Source organism: Pseudophryne corroboree, chromosome 7, assembly GCF_028390025.1.
Source record: "Pseudophryne corroboree isolate aPseCor3 chromosome 7, aPseCor3.hap2, whole genome shotgun sequence".
NCBI lineage: Eukaryota > Metazoa > Chordata > Amphibia > Anura > Myobatrachidae > Pseudophryne > Pseudophryne corroboree.
Window position 1 is genome coordinate 47,165,280 of NC_086450.1, and position 23,594 is coordinate 47,188,873.

General features: G+C 45.7%; 1 protein-coding gene across 2 annotated transcripts in view; it reads left to right on the forward strand.

The window, feature by feature from the left end:
* Nucleotides 1–23,594, forward strand: part of LOC134944515 (uncharacterized) — a 463,054-nt gene that overhangs the window by 366,717 nt on the left and 72,743 nt on the right. For both annotated transcript variants that reach the window (XM_063933135.1, XM_063933136.1), the window contains exons 9-11: nucleotides 2,153–2,195; nucleotides 14,401–14,462; nucleotides 18,598–18,708. In XM_063933135.1, coding sequence (XP_063789205.1) covers nucleotides 2,153–2,195; nucleotides 14,401–14,462; nucleotides 18,598–18,708 — 216 coding nt within the window. The remainder of the gene's footprint in view (nucleotides 1–2,152; nucleotides 2,196–14,400; nucleotides 14,463–18,597; nucleotides 18,709–23,594) is intronic.

A 23,594-nucleotide genomic window follows, 5' to 3' on the forward strand; every position in this document is an offset into this window, starting at 1 on the left:
ATCACTGCTTTATCACTTCTCCAGGCTTAATACATCTGCCCCATTGTCCTGAAAACCCAGGTACTGCAGTATTTGTATGAGAGTTGGACTACAAAGTCATTTGCTGTGGAGAGGTCCGGGAGAATTAAGGCCTAGCTGAAAAGGGTCCAATGGGCTGTGCGCGAGGAAAGGAAGCATGTGAGGAATATAGGATGCAGGCAAGGCGTCTCATTATTAATAGCTGCAAGTTTTCACTTCACTTTTTTGTGTGTTATATAGATTGATTTGAACAAGCGGCTGTGGGATCTTCAAAAAAAATTCCTTGGGGCCTATTTATCAAATAATATTTGTGGGATATCCCCAGGAAACAACCATTTTTGACTGGTATCTACATATTAAGTATCCCTGGGATGCACCTACAGCAGGGGTTAGCAACCACAGGCCTCAGGGCTCACTAAGGGGTCAATTTACCAAGATGGGAGTTTTATTTAAGATGGGATGTTTCCCAGAGCAACCAATCAGATTCCAGGTATTATCTTCTAGAAGGTGCTAGATAAATGAGAAGAAGAATCTGATTGGTTGCTATGGGCAACATCCCATCTTAAATATAACTCCCATCTTAGCAAATTTACCCCTAACAGTCCAGCTTTTTAAGATAGCCATACTTGAGCACAGGTGACTTAGGGGGTCATTCCGAGTTGATCGCTCGCTAGCTACTTTTTGCAGCCGTGTGAACGCATAATCACCGCCCACAGGGGAGTGTATTTTAACTTTGCAAGTGTGCGAACGCCTGTGCAGCCGAGTAGTACAAAAACAGTTTGTGCAGTTTCCGAGTAGGTCTGAACTTACTCAGCCGCTGCGATCACTTCAGGCTGTCCGGTCCCAGAATTGACGTCAGACCCCCCCCCCCCCCCGCAGACGCTTGGACTCGCCTGCGTTTTTCCAACCACTCACTGAAAACGGTCAGTTGACACCCATAAATGCCCTCTTCCTGTCAATCTTCTTGCGATCGGCTGTGCGAATGGATTCTTCATTAAATCCATCGCCCATCAACGATCCACTTTGTACCCGTACGACGCACATGCGCATTGCGGTGCATACGCATGCACAGTAGTGACCTCAGTGCTGCGCTGCGAAAAACGGCAGCGTGCAATCAAGTCGGAATGACCCCCTTAATTAGAACCTCAGTTTTTTTTATTTAACCACCTGTGCTCAAGCATGCATATTACTAAAACCGGGACTGTTGCTGTGCCTTGAGGACCATGGTTGGGAACACTGATCTATGGGGTTTGGCAGCAGATATCAGTCCCTTGTTTTCAATCGTCAAAGCAGCCCCAAAGGTTTCTGATTCAGTGCCAAATTTAGCAAGTTTGGCTTCAGTATTTAATGTTAGCCATTGTAAACTATGAGATACACTCCACAAAAAGTTACCGGGAGAGGAATCTGTATGATCCCCCTCCACTCTCTGCCTGCACATGCACAGTCAGCAGAACACGCCGACGCAGTAGCTGGCCGGCCCCCCATTAGCGATCACTTTACTTTTACCCATTGCAGGGATGGGCTCCTATCAGAACCCCTGTCTCTGCATGTGGTGTTTAATACATACCAGCAATCTTTCACATCCCATAAGCTGCAATAGGAAATGATCATTATTAAACCTGATCATCAATACATGGGTGTGTGTGTGTGTGTGTGTGTGTGTGTGTGTGTGTGTGTGTGTGTGTGTGTGTGTGTGTGTGTGTGTGTGTGTGTGTGTGTGTTAGTAAAATAAATCAGGTTTTGGCTTTTTGGCTTCTAACAAACTGGCTAAAATAGATTTCTACACAGAATAGGCTCATTGTATACTTACCGTAATTCATCGCAATGAAATGGCTGTTAAGGGGTTAATCAGAAGGCTCCGTATTAAAGTAACTGGACGCTGCGTCATAACCACAGTGTGACGGTCACAATGCCAGAACATTTTCCAAACTCTTCTCCTTAGTACAAACTGAAGTCTGCCGCTATTGTCTGTGCCGGCCTCACTAAAGAGTCAGCCCATTGTTCTCTAAAAGGCTCAGAGATGTCTCCAAGAGGGAGAACTCTGCGTGTTACCTCACTAAAATGTCCACATAATGCAGGAAATTACCTGGAACCTGCTGTGTGAGCTGTTTTCTGATTTTTCCTTTTTTTGCAGACTGAAACCCTTAATGAAACAAGGCCGCAACCTCCACGGAGCAGTAAGTTAAATTATTTTTCTCCCACAGTGTTTCACTATTTTTACTCAGATGTACTCACTGCTCTGCGGTGTAACTCTCTCCTTGCTGTGGTGCGCCAATGGCTTTCGCGTCATGGTAGTACTCACAAATGAAGGCCGTTCAGCATGAAATTCCTTGTTAGATGGAAACAAGTTATTTTAATAAAGAGATCTTCAAACCCAGGTTTATTTAGGTTTGGGTCTTGTTAGACTACAATAACTCTGCAATGCATGCCGGGCCTGATCGGCCGTGTAGGCTCCCAAGTTATGTATACGGGTGTAGATTTCTACTTATCTTTGCCATCATCAGTCACCAGAGAGTGCAAATAATCAGCCTGGAAATGAGTGTATTTGCGTTTCTACCTACTGTACCAGCAGTTGTGTGGATTCACTGTCACTAAAATTTGTGTGGGAACACCCTGTTTCAGCCTAGTTACGTCGTCTCAGTCACAAGTGGTGGTGCACTTGGTTTGCGCATGACCCTGCGTCATCTCTACTTGTGTACGCTCAGTTCTGGATCACGCCCAAGGCGAGAACATGCTCTGCAAACAAGCGTAGTTTAAACTCAGCATCAGCTGCACCATAAGCAATTGCAAATATAAAGCAAGAGCTTAGTTTTAAGTATATTATATATTATTGCATATGGCGGTATGCAACCACTAAGTCGACAGTGACAATATCAACATTTGTCATATCAACATGGCTTGAAATGTCAACATCAGAAATGTTTTTCTTGTTTCTCATCCTTGTATTTCAAAAATTAGAGTCAATCTAGCAAATCTGATGTCCGATTTGGAATCAGCAACGCAAAGTTACCCCAAAATAGCTCTAATGTGATTTCTAATAAAATGAGTGTTGATCAGTGTAATTACTGTTCAACTATATGTATCAACCACTCACCTGGCTTGGTTGCTTCGGTGCTTTATCAGACCTGGTTGCAAACAATGGTGGTCATTCCGAGTTGTTCGCTCAGTAATTTTCTTCGCATCGCAGCAATTTTCCGCTAATTGCGCATGCGCAATGTTTGCACTGCGACTGCGCCAAGTAAATTTGCTAAGAAGTTTGGTATTTTACTCACGGCATTACGAGGTTTTTTCTTCGTTCTGGTGATCGTAATGTGATTGACAGGAAGTGGGTGTTTCTGGGCGGAAACTGGCCGTTTTATGGGAGTGTGTGAAAAAACGCTGCCGTTTCTGGAAAAAACGCGGGAGTGGCTGGAGAAACAGGGGAGTGTCTGGCCGAACGCTGGGTGTGTTTGTGACGTCAAACCAGGAACGACAAGCACTGAACTGATCGCAGTGGCAGAGTAAGTCCCGAGCTACTCAGAAACTGCAAAGAAATTTCTATTCGCAATTTTTTTTTTTAACAATTTTCTTTATTCACACCAAGAGAGACTGAAAGGTCAACAACATGTGGTACAATAAGCAATGGCATAATAAAATGTACATAACAGTCTTCAAGGCGTCAGTTTTCCAATTATTTTGTATATAATTAACAGATAAGCAAAATATCTCCTCGAAACAGGAGCGCATCATGGGGGAAATGGGAACATTAGGAGGTAACGTGGAGGGAGGGAGGGGGGACAGAGAGAGAGAAAAGAAAGAAAGAAAAAGGGGAGAGAGGGGACAACAAATCCGTTCTAAACGACAGTGGGAGTACAATATCAGGGTTGTCTGCATTAATTATAGACACTATAAACATTACACATACAATGGGCATACATGTATAACATGAAGCAGTGCAGAGATGGTCAGGTCCCAAAATTTCAAGGCGGCGTCCGGAGGGAGGACCCGGGTGCGACCCACTCGGGGGACAATGAGATGGGACTAAAGGCCAGGATTGAATCCTAAGTTGAGGGGGACCGCGTATTTAGCCAAGGACCCCAGACTAATTCAAATTTGTGGGGGCAGTCATGCAGGTAATAGGTGATTTTTTCCATGTTGGCTACAAACCAAATATGGTTGTTCAGGGCAGGGATCGTGGGCGGAGCGGCGGTTTTCCAGTTTTTAGCAATCAAGGATTTAGCCGCTACTAGTATATGGGAAAATAGTTTATTCAGTAGGGGGTCAAGGTCTGGGTGTGGCCGGGCCAGAAGAAACATCCATGGGTCTAATGTAAGCTTAAGCCCTGCTAGGGAGTTTAATATGTCGAGCACTCTCCTCCAGTAGTTAACGATACGTGGGCAGGTCCACCAAATATGGAGGAGAGTACCCAGTTGGCCGCATCCCCGCCAACACACCGGGGTGGCAGAAGGAAACATCCGCGATAGTTTGTCAGGGGTATAATACCACCTGTAATATAATTTATAGGAAGTCTCCTTAAGTCGGGTCGAGATTGAGCTTTTAGCAATGCCCTCCCGAACTTCCTCCCAACAGGATTCGTCGGGGGGGGGGCCCAAGTCCCTCTCCCACTCCCGTTCGTGGCGGGTCTGCAGCCCGGAGGAGGTCTCAACCAACAGGGTATATATTTTCGAGATTAGGCCTCTGCTTATGGGTTTTGCAAGACATAAAGACTCAAAGGGTGTAAGGTCCCGCTGGGCGTCGACCTGTGGTAGGGATAGAAGGAAATGACGGAGTTGGAAATATTCAAAGAAGGGAGGGGACAGTGAGGGGAATTTGGACTTAATGACATCTATTGACATCCATTGGCCTTGAAGGGATAAGTCGTGGACCACAAGGATCCGGGCATTAAACCAGGATGTAAATTTGCGGGGAGGGATCCCGGCGGGAAAGTCTGGGTTGTCCCAGAGGGGTGTAAGAGGGGAGTGTGGGGAGGATAAGCAGTATTTCGTAATAGACTTGTGCCAAGTAGATAGGTGAAATTTAAGGGAAGGTGATATGTCTCTAAGGGCCAGTCGGTGTGGTTTGCCCAGGCCCCATAGCGAAGCCAGTGAACGGATTCCCATAGATAGTGCGGCGAGGTCAACCCAGGCGATACAGCCATGGGGTGCAAATGAAGCCACCATTTGACTGAGATGGCTAGCCAGGTAGTAGAGTTTGATATCGGGGAATCCTCGGCCACCCGCAGTGCGGGGAAGTCGAAGTACATTAAAGGCAATCCGAGGGGGTTTGTCGTTCCAAACAAACTTCACAAATGAGGCCTGGGCATCCCTGAGGACCTTCTCCGGGACCCTCACAGGCAGGGTCTGAAAAAGATATAAAAGTTGTGGCATAACTGTCATTTTAAGGGCAATTATCCTACCCAGCCAGGATATGATGTGCGTCCTCCATCTTATCAAATCTGATTTGATCTTGCTCAGTATCCGTGGAAAATTTTCAGAGTATAAGGAATTATAGTGGGAGGTAATATAGACTCCTAGGTATTTGATCTTATTAGTTTGCCAACGTAAGTCAAAGGAGGACTGTAGAGAGCGCCTAAGGTCTCCAGGGACATGGAGCAGCATGGCTTCTGATTTAGAGTAGTTTATTTTATATCCCGAGAGTGAACCATATTCCTCTATAATCCTGTATAGGGCGGGTAGGGAAGACTGCGGCTGGGTTAGAGATAGGAGGACATCGTCGGCAAAGAGGGAGATTTTGGACTCCTGTGAGCCCATCTGCACTCCCCGAACACTGTCTGACTTCCTTGTCATAGCTGCTAGTGGCTCAATGACCATGGCAAACACCAGGGGCGAAAGAGGACAACCCTGTCTAGTTCCATTAGTCAATGGGAAGGGGGGGGACAGTATCCCGTTGGTAAGGACTTTTGCTATCGGAGAGGAATAGAGTGCTGAGACCCCAGTCAGAAATTTCGCCGATATCCCAAACGCCTGAAGAGTCTGCAGTAAGAACGGCCAAGAGATACGATCGAACGCCTTCTCAGCGTCAAGGGAAAGGATAATAGATGGGGTTTGCCTGATATTCAATAGGTGGATAGTGTCGATCGCTTTTCTAGTGTTGTCTCTGGCCTGGCGTCCTGGTATAAATCCCACTTGATCATAGTGTATCAGTTCAGGTAACACACCGTTGAGGCGGGTGGCCAGGATCTTTGCATATATTTTAATATCAATATTCAGTAGGGATATGGGGCGATAGCTAGCGCAATTTCGTGGGTCCCTGCCCTCCTTATGTATAACTATTACTCTGGCCTCCAGCATGGTACTTGGTAGTGGGGCTCCCTGTAGGACTGCGTTAAACAGTACCCGTAGATGGGGGACCAACAAGGGGGCAAATTTTTTGTAATATGAGGCCGTAAAGCCGTCAGGGCCTGGGGCTTTAGAAGATTTAAGGTTTCTCAGGACGGCTGTTATTTCCTCCTCCGTGATATCTCTGTTCAAATCTGCCGCATCAGTGACAGATAGTTGGGGGAGGTCAGCTCGTCGGAGAAATTCTGAGATTAATACATCAGGAGGGTTGGGGCTTGGGGCCTTGGGGTTTAAGTTATATAGCTTGGTGTAATAGTCTCGAAACTCCCTGTTTATACCCCCTGGGTCATATGTAAGTACGCCAGAGTCGGTCTTTACCGCTAAGATATTGTTACGAGATCTTTGTGCTCTGAGGCGAGATGCCAGGATTCTGTCGGCTTTGTCGCCTTTCTCGTAGAAGGTCTGGTTAAGCCTCTGGAGAGTCTTCGCCGTGCGTTCCGACAGAGATAGTGACATTGCGTTCCTAGCCTCTAGCAGGGGCTCTAGGTTAGATATGGTGGGGGACAGTTTATGCTGACGTTCAAGGGTCTGGAGTTTCGTGGAGAGGCAGAGGAAGCTGAGCTTCTGGGATTTTTTAAACCTAGCCGTCTGGCTTATTAGATGGCCTCGTAGGACAGCTTTGTGTGCTTCCCACAGAGTAGTCGGGGGTATCTCCGGGACATCGTTGAGAAGGAAGTATTCGGTCAGGCAGTCCTTAATTTGAGAGGTGACTTCGTGGTTATGTAAGACGGAGTCGTTCAGACGCCAGGACACGGGGGGAGGTCGTGGGGTGATGGATTGGAGTTCGGCAGTGATCGGGCAATGGTCCGACCATACCATAGGGAGAATACCAGCGGATTTCAGTTTTGGGGATATATCCCGGCTGAGTAGGATCATGTCTATTCTAGAGTAGGTTTTGTGTACCGGGGAATAGAAGGTGTAGTCTCTAGTCAATGGTTCAGATATCCTAAAGGAATCGAATAGCAAGTGGGTTTTTAAAAGGTCTAGCAAGGCAAGGGATGCCAGCGTCGGGCGGGGGTGGTGAGGGGACCTAGGACGTGGAGGGGATGATCTATCTAGAGAGGCATCTAGCACCTCATTGAAATCCCCAGCCATGATGACTTCTCCTCGGCCGAGACTAGTTAGCTGCGCGCTGATTCTCCCGAAAAATGTAGCTTGGTTTTGATTTGGTGCGTATATGTTAATTAGGGTGCATAGGCTATCATTCAGTTTCCCCACTAGGATAAGCCATCTACCTGCTTTATCTGCATGACTGTCCAGCAGCTCGAACGTGAGGTGGGCAGCTATCAAGATGGAAACCCCCCTCTTCTTATGTGTGGCATCGCATGCGTGAAACGTAAGTGGGTAAGCTTTGGATTTTAGGTCGGGGTGTAGGGATTTCTTAAAATGTGTTTCCTGAAGGAAGACTAAATCTCCCTTGGCCTGCTTAAGGGAGAGAAATAGTTTGGTGCGTTTATGGGGGCTATTCAAACCTTTAACGTTGTGCGAGTAGACTTTAAGAGCCATGTCCGGCCGGATCTCGAAACGCTTCATCTCCTCCCTCCAGACACCGCATTTCTATTCGCAATTTTGAGAATCTTTCGTTCGCAATTTTGCTAAGCTAAGATTCACTCCCAGTAGGCGGCGGCTTAGCGTGTGCAAAGCTGCTAAAAGCAGCTAACGAGCGAACAACTCGGAATGAGGGCCAATGTGACCAGCTAGAAACGCAGAGTAAAGGGCTGGCGAAAGATAATCTTTCTGCAGCCGCCAATGACAGAGGGACCCCCCCTCAGCCCCTCTGCATCCCTGCACTCTGCCCCAGTGTCTTCCGGGCTGCATGTCACTGCTGATTGGTCAGCACAGCAGGACCCCCCACTTGGCAGCTGCACAGATGAGAAGACGCCTGGGAATTGTAAATTAAATCCCCCTCAGCCCCCCAAATTTGCACCTTATGGCTGCTCAGATGAGCAGCCGCTGGGAAATTTAAAGTCAGGATGTTAGCAATGTTCTGATGGTCCAATGGTGATGGTTGTAAAAAATAAATAAAAAAATAAATAAAAAAATAAAAAATATATATATAAGTGTTCATTATATGTTCTTGACCTAATTCAATCATACAAAGCCCCCCCCCCCCTACCCACCCGAACAGTGCAGAAGACCTGCAAAAAAGATTTTTAGTACACACTTTCAGTAGCGCTCCATACATCAACAATACCGTAAATAATACCAATAATAAGTTCTCATATGATTCCGGGTGGTTTTCCTGAAGCTTTCTACCGAGGGAAGATTCTCCAGCCGTCTCCGTAGGTTCAAATCATGAGAGAGGATGAGAAGAAAAGAAAGGAAGATCTCAGTTCCTATATCATAGCCCGGTTGGATATATAAATCATAGAGAGAATCCTCAATCTTCCTCCATATGGGTGGTGCTCGTTTCTTAAAGTTCTTATGGGGTCACCCTTGTGGTAAACAGTCAACTGTGTGCTCACAATGTTCTTACATAAAGCCCTAGAGAAAATTCTCATAAAGGTTTCTTTTCCCGTCACTATTATCAGTACAAGAAACGGGGAGATGCTCACATGTGTGCTTACATCAGGGGAAGTGTAGATAAACACATCAAGGTATCTTTCACCGATCCTCCCAGGTTCCTTCAGATCTCTCCTCGTGATTTCCGGAATGGAGCATCATTAAGCCTGTTTGTACGCCATTCCTCAGGCCAAGCTTCCGCACACCATTCACCTTCAAAATATGCCCCAAAACCTAACGAACCTGATGCATCTGTGAAAAATTGCAGCTCACGGTTGTTTACTTCCTCCTCACACTGAACGACCCATAGGTGGTAACATACATGGTGTATGTTCTTGTACTGATAATAGTGACGGGAAAAGAAACCTTTATGAGAATTTTCTCTAGGGCTTTATGTAAGAACATTGTGAGCACACAGTTGACTGTTTACCACAAGGGTGACCCCATAAGAACTTTAAGAAACGAGCACCACCCATATGGAGGAAGATTGAGGATTCTCTCTATGATTTATATATCCAATCGGACTATGATATAGGAACTGAGATCTTCCTTTCTTTTCTTCTCATCCTCTCTCATGATTTGAACCTACGGAGACGGCTGGAGAATCTTTCCTCGGTAGAAAGCTTCAGGAAAACCACCCGGAATCATATGAGAACTTATTATTGGTATTATTTACGGCATTGTTGATGTATGGAGCGCTACTGAAAGTGTGTACTAAAAATCTTTTTTGCATGTCTAATCCCCTGGAGTGTAATTGGTGATATACTCTTGTCCACACTAGAGATGAGCGCCGGAAATTTTTCGGGTTTTGTGTTTTGGTTTTGTGTTCGGTTCCGCGGCCGTGTTTTGGGTTCGACCGCGTTTTGGCAAAACCTCACCGAATTTTTTTTGTCGGATTCGGGTGTGTTTTGGATTCGGGTGTTTTTTTCAAAAAACCCTAAAAAACAGCTTAAATCATAGAATTTGGGGGTCATTTTGATCCCAAAGTATTATTAACCTCAAAAACCATAATTTCCACTCATTTTCAGTCTATTCTGAATACCTCACACCTCACAATATTATTTTTAGTCCTAAAATTTGCACCGAGGTCGCTGTGTGAGTAAGATAAGCGACCCTAGTGGCCGACACAAACACCGGGCCCATCTAGGAGTGGCACTGCAGTGTCACGCAGGATGTCCCTTCCAAAAAACCCTCCCCAAACAGCACATGACGCAAAGAAAAAAAGAGGTGCAATGAGGTAGCTGACTGTGTGAGTAAGATAAGCGACCCTAGTGGCCGACACAAACACCGGGCCCATCTAGGAGTGGCACTGCAGTGTCACGCAGGATGTCCCTTCCAAAAAACCCTCCCCAAACAGCACATGACGCAAAGAAAAAAAGAGGCGCAATGAGGTAGCTGACTGTGTGAGTAAGATAAGCGACCCTAGTGGCCGACACAAACACCGGGCCCATCTAGGAGTGGCACTGCAGTGTCACGCAGGATGTCCCTTCCAAAAAACCCTCCCCAAACAGCACATGACGCAAAGAAAAAAAGAGGCGCAATGAGGTAGCTGACTGTGTGAGTAAGATAAGCGACCCTAGTGGCCGACACAAACACCGGGCCCATCTAGGAGTGGCACTGCAGGGAGTTGGTGGGGTGGTTTGCGTGAGCTTGGTTACAAGAGGAAGGGATTTACTGGTCAGTGGACTGCTTCCGCTGTCGGCCAAAGTTTTTGAACTTGTCACTGACTTATTATGAATGCGCTGCAGGTGACGTATAAGGGAGGATGTTCCGAGGTGGTTAACGTCCTTACCCCTACTTATTACAGCTTGACAAAGGGAACACACGGCTTGACAAATGTTGTCCGCATTTCTGGTGAAATACTTCCACACCGAAGAGCTGATTTTTTTGGTATTTTCACCAGGCATGTCAACGGCCATATTCCTCCCACGGACAACAGGTGTCTCCCCGGGTGCCTGACTTAAACAAACCACCTCACCATCAGAATCCTCCTTGTCAATTTCCTCCCCAGCGCCAGCAACACCCATATCCTCCTCATCCTGGTGTACTTCAACACTGACATCTTCAATCTGACTATCAGGAACTGGACTGCGGGTGCTCCTTCCAGCACTTGCAGGGGGCGTGCAAATGGTGGAAGGCACATGCTCTTCACGTCCAGTGTTGGGAAGGTCAGGCATCGCAACCGACACAATTGGACTCTCCTTGTGGATTTGGGATTTCGAAGAACGCACAGTTCTTTGCGGTGCTTTTGCCAGCTTGAGTCTTTTCAGTTTTCTAGCGAGAGGCTGAGTGCTTCCATCCTCATGTGAAGCTGAACCACTAGCCATGAACATAGGCCAGGGCCTCAGCCGTTCCTTGCCACTCCGTGTGGTAAATGGCATATTGGCAAGTTTACGCTTCTCCTCCGACAATTTTATTTTAGGTTTTGGAGTCCTTTTTTTACTGATATTTGGTGTTTTGGATTTGACATGCTCTGTACTATGACATTGGGCATCGGCCTTGGCAGACGACGTTGCTGGCATTTCATCGTCTCGGCCATGACTAGTGGCAGCAGCTTCAGCACGAGGTGGAAGTGGATCTTGATCTTTCCCTAATTTTGGAACCTCAACATTTTTGTTCTCCATATTTTAATAGGCACAACTAAAAGGCACCTCAGGTAAACAATGGAGATGGATGGATACTAGTATACAATTATGGATGGACTGCCGAGTGCCGACACAGAGGTAGCTACAGCCGTGGACTACCGTACTGTACTGTGTCTGCTGCTAATATAGACTGGTTGATAATGAGATGTAGTATGTATAAAGAAGAAAGAAAAAAAAACCACGGGTAGGTGGTATACAATTATGGACGGACTGCCGAGTGCCGACACAGAGGTAGCTACAGCCGTGGACTACCGTACTGTACTGTGTCTGCTGCTAATATAGACTGGTTGATAATGAGATGTAGTATGTATAAAGAAGAAAGAAAAAAAAACCACGGGTAGGTGGTATACAATTATGGATGGACTGCCGAGTGCCGACACAGAGGTAGCTACAGCCGTGGACTACCGTACTGTACTGTGTCTACTGCTAATATAGACTGGATGATAATGAGATGTAGTATGTATAAAGAAGAAAGAAAAAAAAACCACGGGTAGGTGGTATACAATTATGGACGGACTGCCGAGTGCCGACACAGAGGTAGCTACAGCCGTGGACTACCGTACTGTACTGTGTCTGCTGCTAATATAGACTGGTTGATAATGAGATGTAGTATGTATAAAGAAGAAAGAAAAAAAAACCACGGGTAGGTGGTATACAATTATGGATGGACTGCCGAGTGCCGACACAGAGGTAGCTACAGCCGTGGACTACCGTACTGTACTGTGTCTGCTGCTAATATAGACTGGTTGATAATGAGATGTAGTATGTATAAAGAAGAAAGAAAAAAAAACCACGGGTGGGTGGTATACAATTATGGATGGACTGCCGAGTGCCGACACAGAGGTAGCTACAGCCGTGGACTACCGTACTGTACTGTGTCTGCTGCTAATATAGACTGGATGATAATGAGATGTAGTATGTATAAAGAAGAAAGAAAAAAAAAACCACGGGTAGGTGGTATACAATTATGGACGGACTGCCGAGTGCCGACAGAGGTAGCTACAGCCGTGGACTACCGTACTGTACTGTGTCTGCTGCTAATATAGACTGGTTGATAATGAGATGTAGTATGTATAAAGAAGAAAGAAAAAAAAACCACGGGTAGGTGGTATACAATTATGGATGGACTGCCGAGTGCCGACACAGAGGTAGCTACAGACGTGGACTACCGTACTGTACTGTGTCTGCTGCTAATATAGACTGGATGTTAATGAGATGTAGTATGTATAAAGAAGAAAGAAAGAAAAACCACGGGTAGGTGGTATACAATTATTGATGGACTGCCGAGTGCCGACACAGAGGTAGCTACAGCCGTGGACTACCGTACTGTACTGTGTCTGCTGCTAATATAGACTGGATGATAATGAGATGTAGTATGTATAAAGAAGAAAGAAAAAAAAACCACGGGTAGGTGGTATACAATTATGGACGGACTGCCGAGTGCCGACACAGAGGTAGCTACAGCCGTGAACTACCGTACTGTGTCTGCTGCGACTGGATGATAAATAATGATATAAAAAATATATATATATCACTACTGCAGCCGGACAGGTATATATTATATAATGACGGACCTGCTGGACACTGTCTGTCAGCAGAATGAGTTTTTTATAGAATAAAAAAACACCACACAAGTCACACGACGAGTGTTTAACTTTTTCAGGCAATCACAATATAGTATACTATACTGGTGGTCAGTGTGGTCAGGTCACTGGTCAGTCACACTGGCAGTGGCACTCCTGCAGCAAAAGTGTGCACTGTTTAATTTTAATAATATGTATGTACTCCTGGCTCCTGCTATAACCTATAACTGCTCCCCAGTCTCCCCCACAACTAAGCTGTGTGAGCACAGTCAGATATTATACATAGATGATGCAGCACACTGGGCTGAGCACAGATATGGTATGTGACTGAGTCACTGTGTATCGTTTTTTTCAGGCAGAGAACGGATTATATTAAATAAAACTGCACTGGTGGTCACTGGTCAGTGGTCAGTCACTAGTAAACTCTGCACTCTCTCTCTAGTACTCCTAAGCTCCAGTAAATCAAGTGTCTCTGTCTCAATCTCACTCTCTCTCTTCTAATCTAAATGGAGAGGACGCCAGCCACGTCCTCTCCCTATCAATCTCAATGCACGTGTGAAAATGGCGGCGACGCGCGGCTCCTTATATAGAATCCGAGTCTCGCGATAGAATCCGAGCCTCGCGAGAATCCGACAGCGTCATGATGACGTTCGGGCGCGCTCGGGTTAACCGAGCAAGGCGGGAAGATCCGAGTCGCTCGGATCCGTGTAAAAAAAGCTGAAGTTCGGGCGGGTTCGGATTCCGAGGAACCGAACCCGCTCATCTCTAGTCCACACTTACTATAGCTGCTCCTAGGGCGCAGGGTTTTTCTCTAATCCATTTTTTGTTCAGTGCAGAAGACCTGAACGGCCGTGATTGAAACATCCTGGTCTTCCATAACACCTCAGCAGTGCCACAGGCTGCCACGCCACTTTGAGGCAGTAATTCATGCAAATGGTGCCCAAACCAAGTACCAATGCATGATTATACTTTTCAGGGGGCCGATATTTCTGTATTTAAAATCCTTTTTTTATTGATTTTATGTAATATTCTAATTTTCTGAGATTTTGGATTTGGGGTTTTCTTAAGCTATAAACCACAATCATCAAAATTATAACAAATAAAGGATTGAAATATCTCACTTTGCGTGTAATGAGTCTATATAATATATCAGTTTCACCTTTTTAGTTGAATTACTGAAATAAATTAACTTTTGCACGGTATTCTAATTTTCTGAGTTTCACCTGTACATAATATTATATTAAGTTGTTAATATATTAATATATTATGATGATGAGGATGGCAATATATATATATATATGTTTTGTTCTTTAGAAAACGAGGCCTCCTTCGTTCAACCAGAAGATTCGTGGACACTTGTCACTCCTGTTCCCCACGTAAGAATCATTATACAGTATCTGATGTTCATTATTGTATGAGAGATATGGAATTACACATTTTTTTTGTTATTAGCTCAAAATCCAGATTCCATTTTGTGTATAATGAGCAAGTTATAAAATGCTAGAAATAAAAGTCTCCCCACTGTATTGTGCGTGACACACCATTCACCTAATGGTTGTGCCGGCCCTGCTTACATCAGATGCCAACAGTCTATATTTTGAGGTGACTCCAAGTTTTTATTTTGCAATGTTAATTACCGTAGCTCCTCCATGCCATAATGACATCGTTATCCAATCAGAATTTAGTAGTGAAAAGTGCCCCTCCCCCCACCAAGACTGTGGAGGTTATTCAGGTTTGTCGGCAAACCAAACAAAGCACAGTAGCGGGCAAAACCATGTGCAGTGCGGGGGGGGGGGGGGGGGCAGATATAACATGCGCAGAGAGAGTTGGATTAATCCAGCCCTGATGGCAAGGCATAGATTCCGGGTTAAGTGCACAAAGTTATACAATTACGGTGCGCACACTTAACATAAATTTCTGTTTGCACCCTCCGGGGCAACAATCCGTGGTAAATGCCCTCTCTGCGTGAAACACAGTATGTCTGTGACTTACGCTACGGTTTGTAGACTTTGTGTACCAAAAACAGTATGCTCCACTACATTCTGTAAAAGGGGCATAACTAGGAGACACCCGACGTTTACTGATGATTAGCAAATGAACATGCCGGGCCTCAGCAGTCTCCTGTTCTCCTGATGTAGTCTGACAAATTGGAACCTACCGCAGTGCCTGACGAGTAACTAGACTGTGACGAATGCCTTACCAACAGCAATTTGTTTCATTTTACTGATAGTTTCTACCACAGAGTCACTACATTAACAATGCATGCTCCGGATTTCTTTACCATTATGTTCCTTAAAATAGTTTGGCTGAATCGGGCTGCGTCCACAAGTTATCGGTAAAGTTCATTTTGTTCTAATATTGCCCTGTATGAACTCAGTACATAGAACTATTTACTGTATCTTTGAGACAAGAAGCCTATAAACTTGTTTGTCTGGTTTATTTTAGGTGCATATTATTTATCACTAAAAATCACAAGGGAACAGCATCTTATTAACCTATAATATCCAGGCACTGTGGGGGTTATTCAGAGTTGTTAGCAAACCGAAAAAGTTAGCAATCGGGCAAAACCATGTTGCACTGCAGGTGGGGCAGATATCTATGATATCTCCTACTGGGCAGTACGGATGGTGTAATGGTTAGCATTACTGCCTCACAGCACTGAGGTCATGGGTTTGATTCCCACCATGGCCCTAACTGTGTGGAGTTTGTATATACTCCCCGTACTTGCGTGGGTTTCTTCCGGGTGCTCTGGTTTCCTCCCACAATCCAAAAATATACTGATAGGTTAATTGGCTCCCAACAAAATTAATCCTAGGGTGTGTGCATGTACATGTGGTCAGGGCCGGATTTTGGGGGGGCGAAGGGGGCGACCTAACACAGTCATAGCCACGCCCACTTTTGACCAGAAGAGAGCCTGAGGCAGAACAATGTGCTGCAGCCCATACCACAGCAGCACAGAGGAGTCAGGAGAGCAAGGGTTACAGAGCATTTTCCCTTCACTTGCTAGTATGTGGGTACTAGGGCTAATAAATACAATTACCCCTCAGCACAGTCACATGTACATAGAACAATCACAAAGCTCTATCTCAGTCTCACTCAAAAAGTTCAGTCAGAATTGAGAGAGGAGGATGGGAGGAGTTGGGACTGGAGAGGGGAGGAGTCAAGATTAAACAGTAAACCGCCCCCCCTAAAAGAAAAGTCTAGATCCGTCCCTGCATGTGGTCAGGAATATAGATTGTAAGCTCCACTGGGTCAGGGATTGATGTGAATGGCCAATTCTCTGTAAAGCGCTGCGGAATATGTGTGCGCTATATAAATAACTGGTAATAAATAATAATACTTTAGTTAAGGAACCATTGAACACCACTGTTCCCATAAACCTCTATGGAAGTGGCTATGTAGCTCAATCTGCCAAGTGCCAAAAAGCCTAGCCACAATAGAGAATGCCATATTTGGATTGCATTACCCGCTTGGTGCCTAAGGTGAGAACATCACCGGAGAGGGATCTTCTGATCCCTCCCCAGCAGCTTCCAGGCTCCTCCCTTTCCTTACAGCTGCACATGTGCAGTGTCTTATCAGCCAGTAGAGTGATAGCAATATTCTATTAGCATTTTTTAAATGAATCAATGGTCACAGTGACGTCCATCAGTGTCTGTAGATGCAACCATACAGCTTGGAGCATATTTAGATGCAGCTATCTGTCGCACCATGGAAACTTGCACTCAGCTCCGTGCTAGGTGCAGATTCTCTGTCAGAGTGTAGCCTCCAGTGTGAGCGATTATACAGTACATCTGAGTTTGTAAACACTTATGTCCAAGGGTTCTATTTATCAGTGGAACTCATTCCAGGGGGCATATTTCATTTAGCATCATAGTGATACCAATACTATTATTTACCATAATTGTCCTGTCCGCAAAGGTCCTGCAATCAGTGTCACAACACAGTGGGGCTGTACAGGATGCATGGTGCGTGCCATGATACTACAGTATTTCAGGTATATAAGAGGGTGGGGGCTGGACTACACACCCTAACTAAACATAATGAGAGGTGCTACCATGCTCAGACTTTTAGTGCCACACACAGAAAAATAGAATGCAGGTGCACTCTCCAAACATTACTGATCAGAATATTTGTAATAGATTTAGCAATTTAACATTGAGTCAAATTGAGGATCTTTGCATAATTTTGGCCAAAAGTATTAGCTTACCCACCACATCCAGGTGACCTCATCATTAGGTAGGTCCCTAACATCTTAAAGGTTCAAGTCCAGGGCGGGGGGTCACCCCAGGCCCAAAGGCAGTGGGAGAAAGCAAGTAAAGTTTTAGATAAGTAAAAAGCAGCTGCTATGTGTTAAGAGTGTTAAATTGATGAGAGATAATAGTAAATATACTAAAACAGTTACATTGATAAATAACAACAAAAAATGCCATAAGTGGCCCAGACATACCAACCCAGGGGGCCCCACGCCCCAAACTCACCCCCATTACTGACATACAAATGTAGCCATGTTCATCATTGCTGCGATGCACATGCACGGGCATACGCATTACGGAAAGGCACGTACGCGCCATACTGCAACTAAGTGCAATCGGCGATCGCACCATAGAAGTCTATGGCATGTGCATGCTTATGCACGTGTGCGCCATAGACACAGACACACTGGTCGTGCCTTAGCTGCCACGATGCGCAACAATGAACATGGCTACATCTGTACTACATTTATTAAGGTCTTACCATTAATGCAAAACAGCCAGGGACAGGTGAGAGGGCTACCAGTCCAGGCTGAAGGAGTCTCCACCTTCAAATGTGCATACAAATATACGCAATATAAAATATACTGTATACTATTTTAGGTAACCTGATACTCAGATGCATGGGCCATGGGGCAGCAATGGAGCCACTCCCAGGAACCTGCATGCTAGACGATGACACTGCTTGCACACCCATAGCTACGGCCCTGCCCGCAGTGTTCCCCTCCTCAGCTGTGTTGCTGCCATCAGTCTGCTACTTCTGCAGTGAGTTGCTGACTTTTTTGTATGCGCTATGGTTGTCTGTGCGTGTGCATTGTGCCTCGTGCCTCAACCTGGCGGGGACTCACCAAAGCCTGCAAGGCTTCACCGAGGCCAGAAATGCTTTGCTGGGTTGCGCCTGCTGGTAAGTTGGACATACCACTAAGGCATCTATAGATGGATGGCATAAGTGTCAAATAGAAAACATCCTTAGGGGTCTATTTACTAAGCCGTGGATGGAGATTAAGTGGACGGAGATAAAGTCCCAGCCAACCAGCTCCTATCTGTAATTTTTCAAATACAGCCGGTAAAATGGCAGTTAGGAGCTGATTGGCTGGGACTTTATCTCCGTCCACTTAATCTCCGTTCAAGGCTTAGTAAATACATCCCTTAGGTAGTCTTCAATAGTTTATAAACATTCATACATAGAGCATATCTGAGAACATAAACAAACCCCCTTATTACTGTGCCTATACTGAACTGTGTTTTTCCTCTACTGTAGCTGAAATGTCGGTGCTACACACCCAAGAGGGGTGACCCCATCCTGACTGAGCAGGAAATCCAGAAGACACAGAATGACATAGAAGACCTGACGTACCAGATGGAGACTTTGGTAAGGTTCTTCCTCTGAGATAATGTGGTAGTGAAGCCACAATGCTTGGATATACTGTAAAGCACAGGTTCTCAAACTCAGTCCTCAGGACCCCACACAGTGCATGTTTTGCAGGTCTCCTCATAGAATCACAAGTGACATAATTAGCTCCACCTGTGGACCTTTTAAAATGTGTCAGTGAGTAATTAATGCACCTGTGCACTTGCTGGGTTACCCCCAAAACATGCACTGTGTGGGGTCCTGAGGACCGAGTTTGAGAACCACTGCTGTAAAGCATAGGTCTGCAAACTCGTTCCTCATTACTCCACACAGTGCATGTTTTGCGGGTAACCCAGCAGGTAGGGAGGCCAATCCCGGGATCGGGATCGGCGGGATCCCGGGATTTAGGCCCAAAAATGGCTGGGATTCAATCCCGGGATTAAAGGCTCCAATCCCGGGGATTGAGGGATCAGCGTTGAGCGTCCTCAGGACGCTCAAATGCTACCCGGCTCCCTCCTCTCGGCTCCCCCTGCACAGCGTGACCTGTGCCTGTGAGGTCACGCTGCGCTGTCAGCAGCCGCAGAGCAGGAAGGTACGGCGGTATTCACCCGCCGCATCCTCCCGGCTCGCCCTACACTTACCCGCCGCCTCCTCCCGGCTCCTCCTGCACTTACCCGCCGCCTCCTTCCGGCTTCCCTGCACTCAACCACCGGCTCCCCTGCACTCCCCCACCGCCTCCTCCTCACCAGCTACCCGGCTGTGCAGGTTTGTACTTTTTTTAATGTCTGCGGGGCAGGTGGGGAGGGGCGTGGGGGATGGCGGGAAACAGTTGAAAGCCAATCCCGGGTATCCCGGGAATCCCGGGATTGACCATTTTTCAATCCCGATACCCGGGATTGAAAAAATGGCCCAGGATTGGCCTCCCTACCAGCAGGTGCGCAGGTGTATTAATTACTCACAGACACATTTATTTTTTTTAGCATCAATAATTTTTATTGAAAAGAGGCAAATTTTATGGGGTACAAAAAGAAAAAAGGGGGCGTGTACAATATAACACAATGTAGAGGGGGATGGAGGGGGGATACATGGGACGGGGGAGCATCCAGTAATTCAATGGTATAGGCACTTTGAGAACATGAAGAGCAGACATAAGAAAAAAAAAGAGTACGTAGGGAAAGAGAAGAAAGGGGACAGCTTCAGATGGCGGACATACGGAAAGGGTTAAATATCAAAACTCTGGTACAAAAGTTATGTAAGAGTATCAGACAAAATGCATTAAGAGGCATATCGTGTGGAGCAATATAATCCAATAGGTAGATGTAGAAGCATAGGAAGAGAGAGGAGACAAAGACATAAATAAAACTTTGTGACCACTTAGGGTAAGAAGAGAAAAGCGAATAACATAAGTATATTAAGGAAGATATTCAGGGAGCCGACATACGAGACCATCACTCACTAACAGGGTGTTCAATTAGATTAAAATGAGGTGGATCACTGTAAGTTGGGTTGTGGAAGTACTGGGATCCTGCTCCGGTATTAACAAACTCATGTCATGGGGACCAGCGGGCCATGGGGGAGGTAGCGGAGCCGGAAGAAGGGATGTATTCAGTTTCCATGAGGTAGTGGTGGTGCGTTTTGTGAATAACGTTTAGCAGAGTAGGGGATGCAGGTTGCTTCCATAACTGAGCAAGATTGGAGCGAGCAGCTATTAAGATGTGGCCTAAGACATATCTATTTGAAGGGGGGACGAGAGGGGGAACTATATGAAATAATGCTACAATTGGATCAGGGGTAAGTTGAGTATCGAGAACCGTATTGATCAAACCAAACACCTCGGACCAGTATTGCGCAATTACTGGGCAGAACCAAAATATGTGGTGAATGTGTCCTATAGATCCGCAGAGTCTCCAACATTTATTGCTGCAAGTAGGCCAAAATCTGTGCAAACGGTCGGGGGTCAGATATAGCCTGTGGATTAATTTAACATGCATTTGAGTGTGGTTCAGGCATTGGGACAAGGAATGGGAAGTTAGGAAAATATTCCGCCATTCGTGCGGTGACAGCGTTCTACCTAGATCCAATTCCCATTTTAACTGAGCATTAGAAATGGAGGGGGAGATAGGGGTAATCAATAGCTTGTACCAGAATGAGATATTGCCCCTGGATTTACTTAAATAAAGCCGAGAGAAAAGCAATTGTGAGGTTGGGTCTGGAGTTAGTGAAGTGGTAGGGATCGATTTCCACCAGTGTGCGACCTGAAAATAGTGGAAAAGTTCTAGAGCAAGAAGGGAGAATTTCTGTTGGAGACCTGGGAAGGGCAACATGAAATGTCCGTCCAATATATCACCTAGACACAATATGCCCAGTTGTGTCCATTTGGAAAGATTTAGATGAGGTATCATCGCTGTGCGGGTGGTAATGGAGACCTGGGTGATACAGCAAATGGGCGACAACAGGGCGGCGGGTAGTTTGTCCCAGGTTTTAAGCGAGGCTTGCGTGGATGGAAGTAGGTGGGAGAGGACAGGTCGAAGCATCCTAGGGATGCGGAAAAGATCTGCAAGGGGGACCGAACGAGCTTGGATTTGTTCAAGTTCCACCCAAGATACCTGTGACTTAGTAGTAAAATAATTTTTAAGGGAAGCTAGTAGGGAAGCCTCTTGGTATAGAGAGATGCTGGGTAGATATAGGCCTCCTAAAGCTCTTGGCAATATCAGTTTAGAGTGTGCCAGTAAAGGCGGTTTAAAAGACCAGACATACTTAGTCAATATAGAAGAACAAGTCTGTAGGGCCTTTTTTGGGAAATTATATGGGATCGTGCGGAACAAGTACATCAGTTTGGGCAGGAGAGACATTTTGAATGCAGCCATACGTCCTAGACAGGAGACTTCATATGACACCCAGGATTTCGATAGGGTCTCTAGTGTGACCAATAGAGGGGAGAGATTGTAAGTGAAGACATCAGGAGTGTGGATAGGAATGTGGATACCTAGGTATTTTATAGTGTTTTTCCGTCAATTATAAGGAAAGGAGCATTGGAGGGTCGAAAGGGCGTGATAGAGGTTTATGGGCAGGGCGTCAGTCTTTGTAATGTTGAATTTATAGTAGGAGGCTAAGCTATAGGCATCTAAAATAGAGGTCAGAAGAGGGAGAGTAGTGGAGTGGTCAGAGATAAAGAGAAGAACGTCATCATCAAAAAGGCTTAATTTGTGGCGGGAGGAACCGAACTGTAAAGCTGGAAATTGGGGATTGTCACGAATTATAATAGCCAGAGGTTCAATTGACAGAACGAATATCAGGGGAGAGAGGGGGCAGCCTTGTCTGGTGCCATTTGTGATTGGGAAAGAGTCGGATAGGAAGCCATTGCTGAACACTCGGGCCGTAGGAGAGCTACAGATGTAGCCACCTTTATCTTTACTGATTCTCCGCCAAGACGGACGTTTAGTCACGCTAAGGCGATAGCTGAGTTTAATCACAGGCAGGCGCGTTGAGGCGATTCTAAATACTCAGCATGCATTACACATCTCCACCACTGGGTGGCTAATGCTCCACTAATCCAGTACTTTCGATCGTACAGTATAGTGGCGGATTGATCTACAGCTCTGGCAATTGGTCAGTGACGACTGTAATGTTAATACTGTAGGCGTAACGGGAGGCGGTGGAAAAAGATGGTGACCTACACTGTGCTTTTAAAATACATGTACAGTACATGAGCGTCTGAGTTCCCTAAGGCATAATGGGAATAGTGGGCTAGCGGGAGGCGGTGGAAAATACCGTGCTTTACAAATGCGAGCGTCTGAGTCCCCTAAGGCATAAACCAACACCAATGGGAAGGGGGCCGGGCACTGTTTGCTGTATTTTTACACATGAAATTGGGAATCTCTCATGAGGCGTCGTGGGCTAGTGATGAAGGCTCCCACCTCCCACGCTGGGGGTCCAGGGTTCGAGACCTGATGTGCCTTTTTTTTTTTTTTTATTGTACTAATATACTGTATTATTTTATTTTCATTGTAAGACAGTCAATGGAAAGGTGCACACAAGTTACATATAAATCAGAGTACATCTGCAGGAGCGCTTCTTTACGCTAAATGCAACTACACAGCGGCAATGAGTAGAAATGAGTGTATTCTGACGCAACGAATTGAGCAAAACAGTACAGTAGATCTTCGGCGTTTGTGTATTGCACAGGACCTGAATTCCCTCCCTGTCTACTGCATGATCTGTGCAGGCTCCCAGGGGGGAAGGGCGATGGGGGTAGGGGGAGACGATGGAAAATACCGTGCCTTTGAAATGCAATTATATGAGCGTCTGAGTCCCCTACGGCATAAACCAACACCAATGGGAAGGAAGTGCCAACCTTTTTTTTTTTATGTGTTCCCGTGACATTCACTTTAATAGTTTTTTTTCCTCTCTAATACATCCAATGGAAGGATGCACACAAGTTTCACATAAATCAGAGTAGATCTGCAGGAGCGATTCTTTACACTAAATGCATCTACACAGCGGTAATTAGTAGAAATGAGTGTATTCTGAGTGAGCAAAACAGTACTGTAGATCTTCGGCGTTTGTGTATTGCACAGGACCTGAATTCCCTCCCTGCCCACTGCATGATCTGTGCAGGCTCCCAGGAGGGAAGGACGATGGGCTAGCAGGAGGCGGTGGAAAATACCGTGCTTTACAAATGCGAGCGTCTGCGTCCCCTAAGGCATAAACCAACACCAATGGGAAGGAAGTGCCAACCTTTTTTTTTTAATGTGTTCCCGTGAACAAGCACAAACAGCTAATTAGTACCCTAATAGAACATACTGTACAGAGATACTAAGTACAGTGATTTGGCATCCAGGAACCTACTGAGGAGCTTTTATCTCTCTCCATTATACATAGAAAGATTAAACTTGCCGCTGTACGTT